This window comes from Natrix helvetica (assembly GCF_964273705.1).
Source record: "Natrix helvetica genome assembly, chromosome: 1".
NCBI lineage: Eukaryota > Metazoa > Chordata > Lepidosauria > Squamata > Natricidae > Natrix > Natrix helvetica.
The window spans coordinates 35842916-35855712 of NC_138548.1; the positions used below are offsets into that span (position 1 = coordinate 35842916).

The 12797-nt window shown below is 38.7% G+C and overlaps 1 protein-coding gene across 4 annotated transcripts in view; it reads right to left on the reverse strand.

Moving 5' to 3' along the window:
* AKT1 (AKT serine/threonine kinase 1) overlaps window positions 1–12797 on the reverse strand; it is a 158732-nt gene that overhangs the window by 27191 nt on the left and 118744 nt on the right. For all 4 annotated transcript variants that reach the window (XM_081969877.1, XM_081969878.1, XM_081969879.1 and 1 more), the window contains exon 4: window positions 923–1034. In XM_081969877.1, the coding sequence (XP_081826003.1) occupies window positions 923–1034 (112 nt within the window). The remainder of the gene's footprint in view (window positions 1–922; window positions 1035–12797) is intronic.

The window sequence follows — 12797 nt, forward strand, 5'->3', positions numbered from 1 at the left end:
GGAAAAAAATATTTCATTGTGATGTGTGATTTTGGAAAAGAGTAGGGGAAAATGCAAAGCTTACTTCCAAGCTTACTTTCCAAAAAATAATTGGGCTTCAATCATGTTTGGAATATTAGAAAACAGGAATAGGAATACTGTTAGGAAGCACCATTTTCCTTCCTAAGGTATTTTAAATTCTGGTCTGGAGTAAAATGTGTTCTTCTAGTTATTATATAGGACAGTAGGACACCTGGTTGGTAACAGATGACAGAAATTTCAGTCCAACATACTTGAAGGCAATTTTTTGGGAGAGGTAGAAATACTAGACCAGTGAAGATGAACCTTTTATCCACCGAGTGCCCAAATTGCATGCATCCATGCCCAAACTGAAAGGTGCGCGTGCACAAATGTGTGCATGCATGAACATGCGCACATGCATGCATGTGCAGCAGAGACCCAAAGACCAGCTGGCTGGCGGGAGGGGAGCATCCCAACACCGGCAGCGCAGCAAGATCTTTTTCTTCCGTGAGCTTCTGTTTCGTCGTTTGCAGGGAAACAAAAGCTCACGAAAGAAACGCCACGAAGCTCTGACCTGGGGCGACGGCGCACGTGCCAGCAGAGAGGGCTCTGTGTGCCACCTCTGGGATGCGTGCCATAGGTTCGTCATCATGGTACTAGACTGTGTTGTGTATGCATGCAATGCACACTTTTATTAGTGATGCACAATTGCAAGCAGTTCCTTCTGCAATACAAGAGTTCTTTATTCCCTCCCAAGCCAGTCTGATAAAAGTGAATTTCATGGGAAATGAGACTGTAAAGCCCCACAGCACCAAACCAATAAAAAGGGAAGCATTTGAGAAGATGGAGCTCTCTAATAATGCTGAACATTTACATCTGCTTTTGCAAGTTGTTTTTGTATTTAAGACTGAAGGAAACATACCGCTCCTCTGGAGTCTCCACATGAAATGTTCTTTCAATTACTGTGGTCCATTGGAGGCATCTGATGATGAATGTGTTTGGTTTAGGTCTCTCTGTCTTCATCAACTGGCACTCTAGCACAGATTGAGGGAAGAAAGTCATGGTACGTAAGCAGTTTTAAATAATCATTTGTCTTTATTCTTATCCAGCAAACAGTTGTGATTAATCAGGCATAAAAATCTCTGTAAGTACCGTATTTTTCGGAGTATAAGATGCACCAAGGTTTTGAAGAGGCAAATTTTTTAAAAAGGTAGGTAGGTAGATAGAGGGATAGAGAGGGAGAGAAAAAGAGAGAAATACAGTAGGTAGGTAGGTAGAGAGAGAGAGAGTAGTTAGATAGGTAGATAGATAAAGGGATAGAGAGAAATAGAGAGAGAGAGAGAAATACAGTAGGTAGGTAGGGAGAGGAATAGAGAGGGAGAAATAGAGAGTGTAGGTAGGTAGGTAGGTAGAGGGATAGATAGATAGATAGATAGAGAGAGAGAGAGAGAGAAATACAGTAGATACGTAGGGAGGGAGAGAGAGTAGGTAGATTGGTAGGTAGAGGGATAGACAGAGAGAAATAGAGGGAGAGGGAGAGAAATACAGCAAATAGGTAGGAAGAGTGTGTGTGTGTGTGTAGGTAGGTACATAGATAGATAGAGGGGGGAGGGAGAGAGAAATACAGTAGATAGGTAGGGAGAGAGAGAATAGATAGGTAGGTAGGTAGATGTTTCCAGGGGTATTTATCCATGTGCTGGAGAAGGAAATCGCTGACAATCTGCAGCACCTAAGACTTTGTTTCTGCTGGCACAGCACTTGATAAATGTAATTCTCATCAATCAGTTAAAGAGCTTTCCAAAAGGAAAAAAAAAAGTTTTTGCACTCTGCAAACCTCCCCAAAACGGCCCATTTTTCGCAAAAACGGGCCTGTTTTTTTTTAAAAAAAGGCATGAATAGCCTTGGGGGGGAGGGGGGCTTACAGAATGCTCCTGAGAGGGGGGGGGTAAAAAACGAGCAAAAAACGAGCCTGTTTTTTGTCAAAAGAATTGCATGCATAGCCTTATGGAGGCTTATAGAGTACTGCTGGAGGCTGGGGGGGGGGGGGGCAAAAAACGCCCCATTTTTTGCTCATTTCTGCCCTCCCCAGCCCCCAGGAGCTCTCCATAAGGGTATGCCTGGCCATTTTGGTGAAGGGATTGGGCTTCGGGAGGCAAAAAAAATCTGTATTCGATGTATAAGACGCACTCAGATTTTCAGCCTCTTTTTTGAGGAAACAAGGTGCGTCTTATACTCCAAAAAATATGGTAGTTCTTCAAGAAAGAGACTAACAGAACAGATTAAAGTGGGACTTCACTTACAGTGGCTGCCTTATGATACGGAAAGCCATCAACACTTTCGCCTGGCCCCAAATCAAAACAACATGTTGTGCTCATTTCACTAAGCATATAAAAATTAAAGAGTATGAAAATAGCGTCCCATATTTCTGACCATTTAGTATAGGTAGACCATGTATAATTGACATATCATAGATTTTAGTTGTTATTTATTATTTTATACTAGAATTTATAATTGTACATTTACTGAGTGTTTTTATTTGTTCTGGTCTCTGGTCTATGACTGTAATAAACTAAATTGAATTGAATATTTCTGACCATAACAAAGAGCTCGCCAAATAAGCCACCTTATTTTGTGAAACGCACAACTGCCTTCACATAACTCAAATCCTGCACCAAGAACTGATTTCAGCTCATTGGCATTTTTATACTGCACCTTTTACAGCTTTCCTAATTCACCCTTACTCTACTACAGGTAGTCCTTGAGTTACAAACAATACCTGCAGGGCATGGAGAGGCCCAGGGAAAGAGAATGCAGTATGTGTACTCTATATGTTTGTGTAAACTCAGGAAGGCCTAGGAACAGTGTGGTGCGCAAAAAGGCAGCAGGGGAAGGGGAGACTAACCACAGTGGACTTGTGACTTTCCCTGTCGGGCTTCTCCATTGATTTTGCTTATGAAAAGCCAGCAGGGAAGATCACAAATGGCAATTGTATGACTGTGGGATGGTTGCAACCGCTGTAAGTGTGAGCTGGTTGCCAAGCACCTGTATGATGACGACATGACTCTGGGAATGCTGCAACAGCCAGAAGTCCAAGGCTGGCTGCAAGTATTCTTATTCAGCACATGGTTGACAAATGGAAGGTCGGTGAGCGAGGGCTACTTGTAATCAGATGAAGAGGAAGCATCAAGAAGACAACCATTTCACTGAAATGTCACCATCTAATACCATTCTGGTTTCACTCTTAAGTGGCTGTATGAAGTTCAAGAGCTAAAAGAGCCTCTTTTAAATTTAAATACCAAATTCCAAAGAAGACCTGCTTACTGAAGTCCAAGTGTTAATAATGGGGATATAAACATAGTCTACTATCAAGAGAATGTAGCACATTTCAGTTGTAATCTTTAGATTTTTTGATGCTTTTGTGTTTATACGCTGGCATTATTAAGGCAGCAACTCAAAGTTCAGGCTTCCTTTTAAAACTAAAAGGATCCAATTTGCACACTTACAATAAGATTAAGTAGTCATCATCACTGGCTGAATTTTTTTCCTCTGTCTTCTCTTTCTCTCTTTCTACGCTGCTGCATTTGAGGCCACATATTTATGCCTAATTTCCTGCTGAATTGTGAAGCCCCTCAAAAATTACTTTGCTTTTTTCTGGAGGAGGAGCCAGCGTTGCGACAATACGGTGGTGTGGTCTCGATGCTCTGAGACCACAGCCGATACTTTTGCCCCTAGGTGGTCCAATCGGACCTAAACCATCCCGCAGAGACGGTGAACAGGAAGAATACTTCTTGCTGATCTCAGGGACATCGCAAAGTCCCTGATGGATCCAAGAGAAGTTCTTCGAGCCGGCAACAGAAAATCTAGCCATTAGGCTGATGAAGTCGGGGCAGCTCCAAAACAGAAGGATACAGAAAGAGAAGTGTTTCCAGCTGGTGAGGAATTTTTGCCGTTTTAAAAGAGACTGCCTATAAAAAACTTACAGTTAATTTAAATTTGAGAACAGAAGAAACAAGCGGCGGAATTAAACTTTGAATGGTTTTGGACAGTGGATTATCTTACTTTTTAAATGCTATGTTCATGGATGGAATTTATGCAAGCCTTTCAAAACAAAAAGGCTCAAAGGCTGGAGGTTTTTGTATTGGAAACAAAACACTCTTACTTTCCTCACTGATTATTCTGGCTTGGCACTTCAAGGTCTCACTGTTTGTTTATAGAGAGTGATAAGAAGAAAAGCAGACAGACGTTCTTTTGAAGTATATCTTTAACCAGAGAAAAGTGAAAATAAGATCTTACTGTGAATTTATGTTTAATCCTGTAAAAACCTTCTAAGCCAGAGCAGCAGTGTTTGTCAGCTGGAGATAATGGCACAACTTCAACAGCAGAAAGAAATTTTAAGCCTATAAAAGATATTGTTAGAAATTCAGAAATTATCAAATACATTTGAGAGAATGGAAAAGTAGTTGGAAAACCTAGGGTATCTAACAGTAAAATATGATGAAGAAGTTGGAGATGTTTATCAAGTGGAAGAAGTGGGGGTTAGAGTCTTAAAAACCGAAGAGGAAAATGACCATAAAGAAATTAAATCCACTGATATCGATAGTGATTGGTTTGTGTCTGGAAATGGAAAGAGTGAAATACTGAAAAAGGAATTAAATGGAAGGGAACTCTACCCCAGTTGGCAAGATACAGAAGAAGAAAAAACAAAAGAATTTATGGATTTAAAGAGAGAAATTTTATTAGCAACATCATTTATAACACCACTGACAATTAAAGATAAGTTGATTAAGGAAACAGAAGAACGGCATCAAAATTACACGAGAGACTTAATAAGCAATGAGTTGCTAAGAGGAGTCCATACAAATTTGATTAAGGAGATGATTAGAGGACTGATACCACAAATGGCAGGAGACATGAGATTGTTTTGCTACTGGAAAGATACAGGTTGATAGATGGAAGTGCATAATTTAAACTAGTTAAACAGTGAAATTTAGTGACAATAGATATAGTCAAATAAATAATTGATAATGATAATAATATATACATATGTATTGTTATGATAAGTAATAATTGGATATGAGTATTTGAATGGTACCCATGAAAGGAAGATTAGAAATCTTTTTGGTTATATATAAAGGCTAATAAAAAAGAACTGTTAAATTTAGTTAAATTTTGATTATAAGGGAGGAAATTGTTATGATACAGGATACAGTCAAATAAAGGCGGGATAATGACACAAAGGAAAATATCTATGTATGGGTACAACATAAGGAAACTGGATGTAAATGGTAAACAGTAATTTGGTAAAGAAGATTAGAAATTTTTGTTACTAGATAGTATGGATGCTTAGCTAGAATAGGCCATCAGGATTCAGTGTTATTGGAGGATTTTAGAAATAGCAAATGAAATGCCAGTATGTGGTTATGTTTTAAATCTTGATATATTTTATGATGGACGTTTAAACAATTGTAGTCAAATGAAAATGGAGATATGATGAGGGTAATATGTATAAATATTGGAGTTAAAGTACTTAAGTTAATATGAATTATGATTGATGACTGTGGAAGAGATGCACTAAAGTTTTTTGTAATCAACTGATACACTTTCTATAGTATGTAAAAAAGGAGGTTTCTTTGTGTTGTGTTTGTTTTGAAAATTAATTTTTTTAAAAAAGTACTTTGCTTTTTTCTAATGAAATGAAGATTTATGTCTTCATTCAAAGCACACCAAGGATACTCTGCATCCTACTGAAAGAATTCAAGTAGATTTTAAAAAAAGGGTGCATTTACATGACTAAAGAAAATAAGTTTTACCAAGAGAAGTGCACATTTTTAGGCGAGGAAATGTCACTGTTTATATTTGTCTTAATTCTGTACTCATGGGCATCACTTTTTCAACTGAACCTGAATTCATAAAACAATTCTGCCAGAGTAGATAACCTGGCATTATCCAGACCATTAGGAATATAACTTCAATAAGCTTCAGCAACTATAAGAGTTGCATTCAAAAACATCATCGGGAAACTATCAGCTTGCTTACTGCTCATTCATGGCTGCCAGATCTAAAGGAGCTGCCTTTTACAAATTCTGTCCAGTAATCTATTTATGGAAAAATTGATGGTTTGGCCAGAACTATCTGAAGTCCCAGGACATGGTATGGTTGGAGTCACAGTAAAGCACCTGCACCCAAAGTGAAGTATGAAGCCTTGAAAAGTGATTATGGCAGACTCACATGAGTGTCAATTTGATGGCCTTGTCTGAGATAGAAGAAAGCCAGAGAATATCTATCAGCTGCTGTCAAGGGGCTTATTTGTGCAGCTCACATATGTGCAAAAGAACAGCCTTGAGGCCAAAGGTCAAGAGGAAAGCCTCAACAAACCCTATCTCAAACGCAAAGAAAATAAAAAGGCTAAGGACAGAGGGGCAACCAGGAAGAATGAAGTAACAGAACACCAATGGCTGAATACTCAGCAGTGATCAAGGCACTTCAAAACATTGCCAATGTGGCAGAAGAACAGAAGCAGGGGAATAGCTCACAGAAAGGAATGTGCATTAGAAGATCAGTTCCGTCATAATGCTCAGCTTTGGGACTTTCCTAGAAAAGTCAGTACTGAATAGGTCAAAGTCCCATAAATGTGATGCACAGAGACAATAAAGAGTAATCGTTTTTCCTATCCATGAGCAAATGCTAAGCCAGACATATATGGACAATTAAATGGAAACAAATGAATAAAGTATGTATAGGCAATCTGATACCCTCAAAAAGATTTGGACTACATATCCTACAACCCGGAATCTGCCTGGCCAATGAGAAGAGACTAGAGGAGTTACAGACCAATACAATTCAAGGGTATTAGATTAATTATTAACACAGGGGAAAGATGACACAGATTACCTAAAATGATCGCATGAAACTTTCACTCTCCCACTTTTGATAGTTGCTGTGTATCTGTGTATCACTATAATCCAAATAAAATCCAAATCCAAAGGATACAGGGACAGCATTTTTCTTATTGCCACACAACCAATACATCTAGTTGTAACTACAGTATATTCTTGGAAGGATCAGTCTCCTCAACAAGAAGGAAAAGGGGGCAAAAAGAAGACTTGGACCTTCTTCTTTTTTTTTTCCAGATTTTTTTTTTTTAACAAAAATTTTTATTGGTTTTTCAACATTTATAGGGAAAAGGGTAAATGGACAGGTATACAAATTATGGCAGTTGCAAAGTGTGACAGGCGCCCCTCTCTCCATACTCATAGTATACATTTATATATAATGCATTGGTATATAATTGATTACAATCAGCATATTAGTTCTATTACTAAATTCAATCAGATTAGACATTACAGTATAAAATCCAGATATAATTCCATTATCACTTTCGGTCAGTTTATAATAATATGATTTTCTTGTTTATTTTTGTGATCTGAGTCTTCTTGCTATTGCCCCATCTCCCTCCACTGGCAGAGCTCTGGCCCCTCCCGTGTCCTGCGTGTCCGCTGTAGTGTCTCGTGTTTTTTCTAGGAGTGTTCTGTTTTTTTCCATAAAGGCCTGCGCCTCTATGGGTGAATTGATTCTAATTCTTGTCTCCTCCCAGAATATCAGCATACCTTCAGGCATCAACCATCTAAACCACACCCCTTTCTGGTATAATTTATTCGCTAATTGCGAATAATTCTTCCTTTTTTCTCTAATCTTCTTAGGGATCTGCTTCAGAATGGTTATCTCCATATCATGGTATGTCAATGCTTGCCCCCTTTGTACACCCAGAATTTCATCTCTTGTGCTTTTTCTAAGAAATTTAATGTGAACCTCCCTGGGTACATTGTGAGTTCTAGCATAAGCTGAGTTCACTCTATAAACCAGGTCTATATCCCACCCCATCTGTTGTTTTTCTTTGTTTGTGTAGTCAGCCAGGATGTTTATCATGATGTCCCTTATGTTTTCCCCATCTTCTTCTATAACATTTTGAAATCTAAGGTAATAGGACATTCTCTCAAATTCTATTTTCATCTTTTGGATGTCAAGATCTTTGTTCCCTTTCTGCACAGCTTCTACCCCCCCCCCCTCACCTCCTCCACCCCCCCTTCCACAAGATTCAGTCTTTGTGAGTTCTTATATATTTGGGCTTGATTTTCTTTAATTTCACGGAGACATGGAGACAAAGACCGGAAGCCTGAATTTTAAAGGTGGAGTCAGGTTTCACAGTTCATAAAGACAACGGAAGTGTGCCATCTTGCCCTGCCAGTTTTGGGCACAGAGGCATAACAAAGTTTTAAAAAGTTCCAAAAGTCCTCAAATCACTGTAATATGTAGGATTAAATTGAAAAGAAAATCATCTCAGCCTGAGTGAGGCTTCATTCGTTGGCTCTCCCCCTTCCTCCTTCCCCGGGGGCTGAGAGCAAAATTGTTCCTCGCCGCTTGTCCAAGGGGGGGGGGAAACCCCTCCCTCCAGCCGCACCTCCAAAATGCTCCGAAAGTTATTTTAAAGTTTTTAAAAGCTGAGTAATTCTTCATGCAGAATAAGGGATGAAGAGAGAAGCAACCTCACCGCACTGCAGCTGCTTCCTTCAATTGTTGCATTCTCCAGTCGGCTTATAGCGAGGCGCGAGGCGCAGGAACGCGAAGCGCCCTCCGAGCTTGCTCCCCGGTGCCTTGGGCGCGCGAGAGACCTCCCGCCGGCCGCCGCCGCTGCAGGAGTCCTCCGCGATGCCGCCCCTCCGGCAGGACCCCTCTGCGGGGTGTCCTGTGCCCCCCAAGGAGTGGGGAAGCCCACCGGGGAGCCGGAGCGGGCAAAGAGCTGCCCGTCGCCGCCGCCGGCGGAACCGGACTTTTTCAGAAAATTTTATTGGTTTTTTAAAACATTTATAAGGAAAAGGGTAGGTGGAATGGTGTACAAATTTTGGCAGTTGCAAGTATGGCAGACGCCCCCTCCCTCCAAACTCATAAGATACATCTATGTATAAAACATTAATACCAAGTCGTGTAAAATCAGCATATTGGTTCTAAAAAAAATTTCAATCAATTTATACAATTATAATATATAGTCTAGATATAATTTCATTATTACTTTCGGTCTGTTTATAACAACGTGGTTTTCTTATTCATTTTTGTGATCTGAGCTTTCTTGATGTTGCCCCATCACCCCCCGCTGGCAGAGCTCCGGCCCCTCCCGTGTCCTGTATGACCGTTGTAGAGTCTTCTGTTTTTTCTAGGTGCACTTTATTTTTTTCCATAAAGGCCTGTGCCTCTATGGGTGTATTGATTCTGATTCTTGTCTCCTCCCAGAATATCAGCATCCCTTCAGGCATCAACCATCTAAACCACACCCCCTTCTGGTATAGTTTATTCGCCAGTTGCGAATAATTTTTCCTTTTCTCCCTAATTTTTTGGGGGATCTGCTTCAGAATGGTTATCTCCCTGTCATGGTATAAGACTTGGACCTTCTGACTTGTAGGAATCCAATTCTTTAATAACATAATGGTAAAAAATCTAAATTAATATCAAATTCTAGTTGTTTTTGTTGCCTGTCTTAACCTATGGATTTATGTTTCCCAGAAGCAAGGATAAGCCTTAATATACCAAGAACAATGACCAGATGAATACTTTTCTGGTGTGGGCCAAAATTATTCTGTCCACCCTCAGCAATTGTTGACCCCAACCCAATTCATTTGCAGCATTTTTTGAGTAGTCTAATAAGAAAAGACTAGAAGAGGAAATGTCATAAGAGAGTTAAAATTATTTTGACCTCAAATGTGACAAACTGTACTATTATTGCTGTATGCTACAAGCAGTGGAATAAGACCAATTAAAATCGACATGTTTCCTCTAAATCAGCACTCTCCCATTGATATTTGTTAAGCTTGCTGATCTAGCAATCTTTAAAAGTACACAACAAGATGAATAATAAGAGATTTGTCAGTTAATAACCACTATAATTCAAGAATGTCACAGAGAAATGTTTTGTTTAGTGAACAATATGCTGTCTAATTACCCTGCTCAATCATTACAAGAACACATCAAGAAGCAAAATTTATCTGAAAAAAAATCCTGTAGAATGCTTTAAAGAAAAATAATCATACTATATTTCATCAAGATTGCTTCTTGCATCATCATCTTCAACTCCATTAAGTTGCTTAGAATCATGGTTATTAATTAATTTATTCATTATGGTATCAATTTATTTCCTCACTTTTAACGTATCAGACAAAGGGGAAAAAATAGACAAACCGGCAAATTATTATTTAAAGAGCAAGGAGCTACATCTGATCTAAAAGCAGACAGGTAAAGGTAAAGGTTCCCCTCACACATATGTGCTAGTCATTCCCAACTCTAGAGGGCGGGGCTCATCTCTGTTTCTAAGCCGAAGAGCCAGAGCTGTCTGAAGATGTCTTTGTGGTCATGTGGCCGGCATGACTAAACACCAAAGGCGCACGGAACTAAGTTACCTTCTCACCAAAGGTGGTCCCTATTTTTATACTTGTATTTTTTACATGCTTTTGAACTGCTAGGTTAGGAGCTCACTGTTATACTGCAGTAGGGATTCAAACTGCCGAACTGCCAACCTTCTGATCGACAAGCTCAACGTCTTAGCCACTGAGCTACCGTGTCCCCTAAAAGCAGATAGAGTGATGGCCAAACAGAACCTCAGTGAATGCAGGTTAGGAAATGTGCCAAACACCCCTTTTCATATTTACAATAAATAGGTTTACAAATGTAATGAGCTGAAGAATAGTGCAGGAAAAGGAAGACCGCAGGAATAGCTTCTTACAATTTTCAAAGTTTCTAAGGCAGGATCTGAAATACGTTCTGAAATACGGGTAGGTCCAAAGCTCAGCTGGAAAACCATCACCTGATCTGCCATTGCTTAGCTGAACCACTGTTAAGTATTTTGCGTTTCCATTATTTTGTAGGGAAAGCAGCTTCAGGCTCCTGTGTCTAGATATCCAATATCATCAAAACTGAACAGCAAAACTGACTGGATGTAGAACATAAAATACAAACAATATGATTTCTCCCCAGAAGGTGTAGCGCTTGCACGGGAGACTTTTAATTTTCTATTTTAGCAAGCTACTTAATGAAGTAAATAGTCAAATTTAATTATCATAAGCAATGGAAAAGCAGAATTTAAAAAGGGCTGGGAAACTGTTTAAAAAACAAAACAAAAACACCTGACCCCTATTGCCCTCAAATCTTATTTGCAACTTTGTGGATAAAAAATACTAATTCAAATGTGGGAAAACAATGCATATAATATCAGCAAATGAGACATAGTTTTCTCCTTCCAGTATGCAATAATAAATCTTTCAGGCAGTTCCCATTTCTTAAAAATCACCATTCCTGAATCTTAATACATTTCAAATACTTCAGTGCATGCCAATAAGATTATATGTATCTTTAACGCAAAATGGCTGAACAGTAACTCAAAGTTGTTTGAACAATTCTATTGATTCCAATTCAAAATGTGGCAACAAGATTTAAGTGTAAGGAAAAAGCACCAACCTTCTAAGGAGTTAATGACATTTAGATTTAGATGCTGAGTTTTGAGAAGGGGAAGGAGATCTGCTGGAAAATATTCTAGACTAGTCTATCCATGATTCTTTCCCCATGGAAAACAAAGGATGCAACAGAAACAATTAGTCAATCACAAAGCTAAGCTGGGCCTGACCTGGTTATGGGAGACTACCAAGAAATTTGAGCCTGTTAGTTAGGCGAGGAAATAAAACTAAAAATCCTGAAAGAGGATAGTAACAAACCACTTCTCTAGTGTTGCCAAGAAATAGATAAGACCATTAACTCATTAGGAGTACAGTGGTGGAAGCTGAATTCAAAGCACATTGACTTCTTCAGAGATATTGTAACATTCCAAAAATTTGTCTTGAGAGGAAAAAAACAGCAACCCATTCCTGAATCTTGTAGAGACTTAAATTGTGCAGAATTTTGACTGGTAGTGCACAAAACGCAAGCAGAGGCAGAAAATGATCAGGAAATATTTTGCCAAAAGATTATGTTAGTAGATTGATATTTAGGAGGAACTCTGACAAGCTTCGTGAAACAATTTGCCAGAAAATATACAATGCAAACCTGTGTTTTACAAGAGGTGAACAGGTAGAGGCAAATAAGTTGTGGGTTTTTCTTGTTGTTTCCAGCAGATCAACTAGACATTTTTGACAACAATACACCAAGAATAAAACAAAATAAGGCAAAGTCTGCACTAAATCATAACCTTTATAGACCAAGACTGAGACAGTGTTGTTTGGTTAGCATTATGTTATGAACCCTGCATAATGGTCTAATGAGATATATGAACCCAGAAACTATAGCTTATTAAATGAACCCAAATTAAACAAACTAGCTGACAAATGAACCCTATCTTAATTTTTATGAAGAGATAATGACTCCAAAGTTAGCTTCATCTGGAAGACCTTGTAGTTTAAGTGACAAGGAGTGACATTTCTACAAATCTGGTATCTATATTATGTTTTAAAATAATCAGAAACTAATCATGTTAGGTTTTGAATGGGGAAATTTCCAGATCAGAATTCTAACTAAATCACAGCTGGGGACTGTATGGTGCAATAATATTTAACATAGTTGGGGCGCTTGAAGGAACCACCTGATTTACATATATAAAGTATAAATGTCTTGGATCTTCAAGGAGGGATGGAACAATTTTCTGAAACAATAAAAGACAAGTTCCAATATTTCTATGTTGCCTATAAGTGTCAAGTGCTTATACCTAGATATGGAAAAAATACATATTTTCAGATATACTTTTCTCATTTAGTTATCTTTGTAGT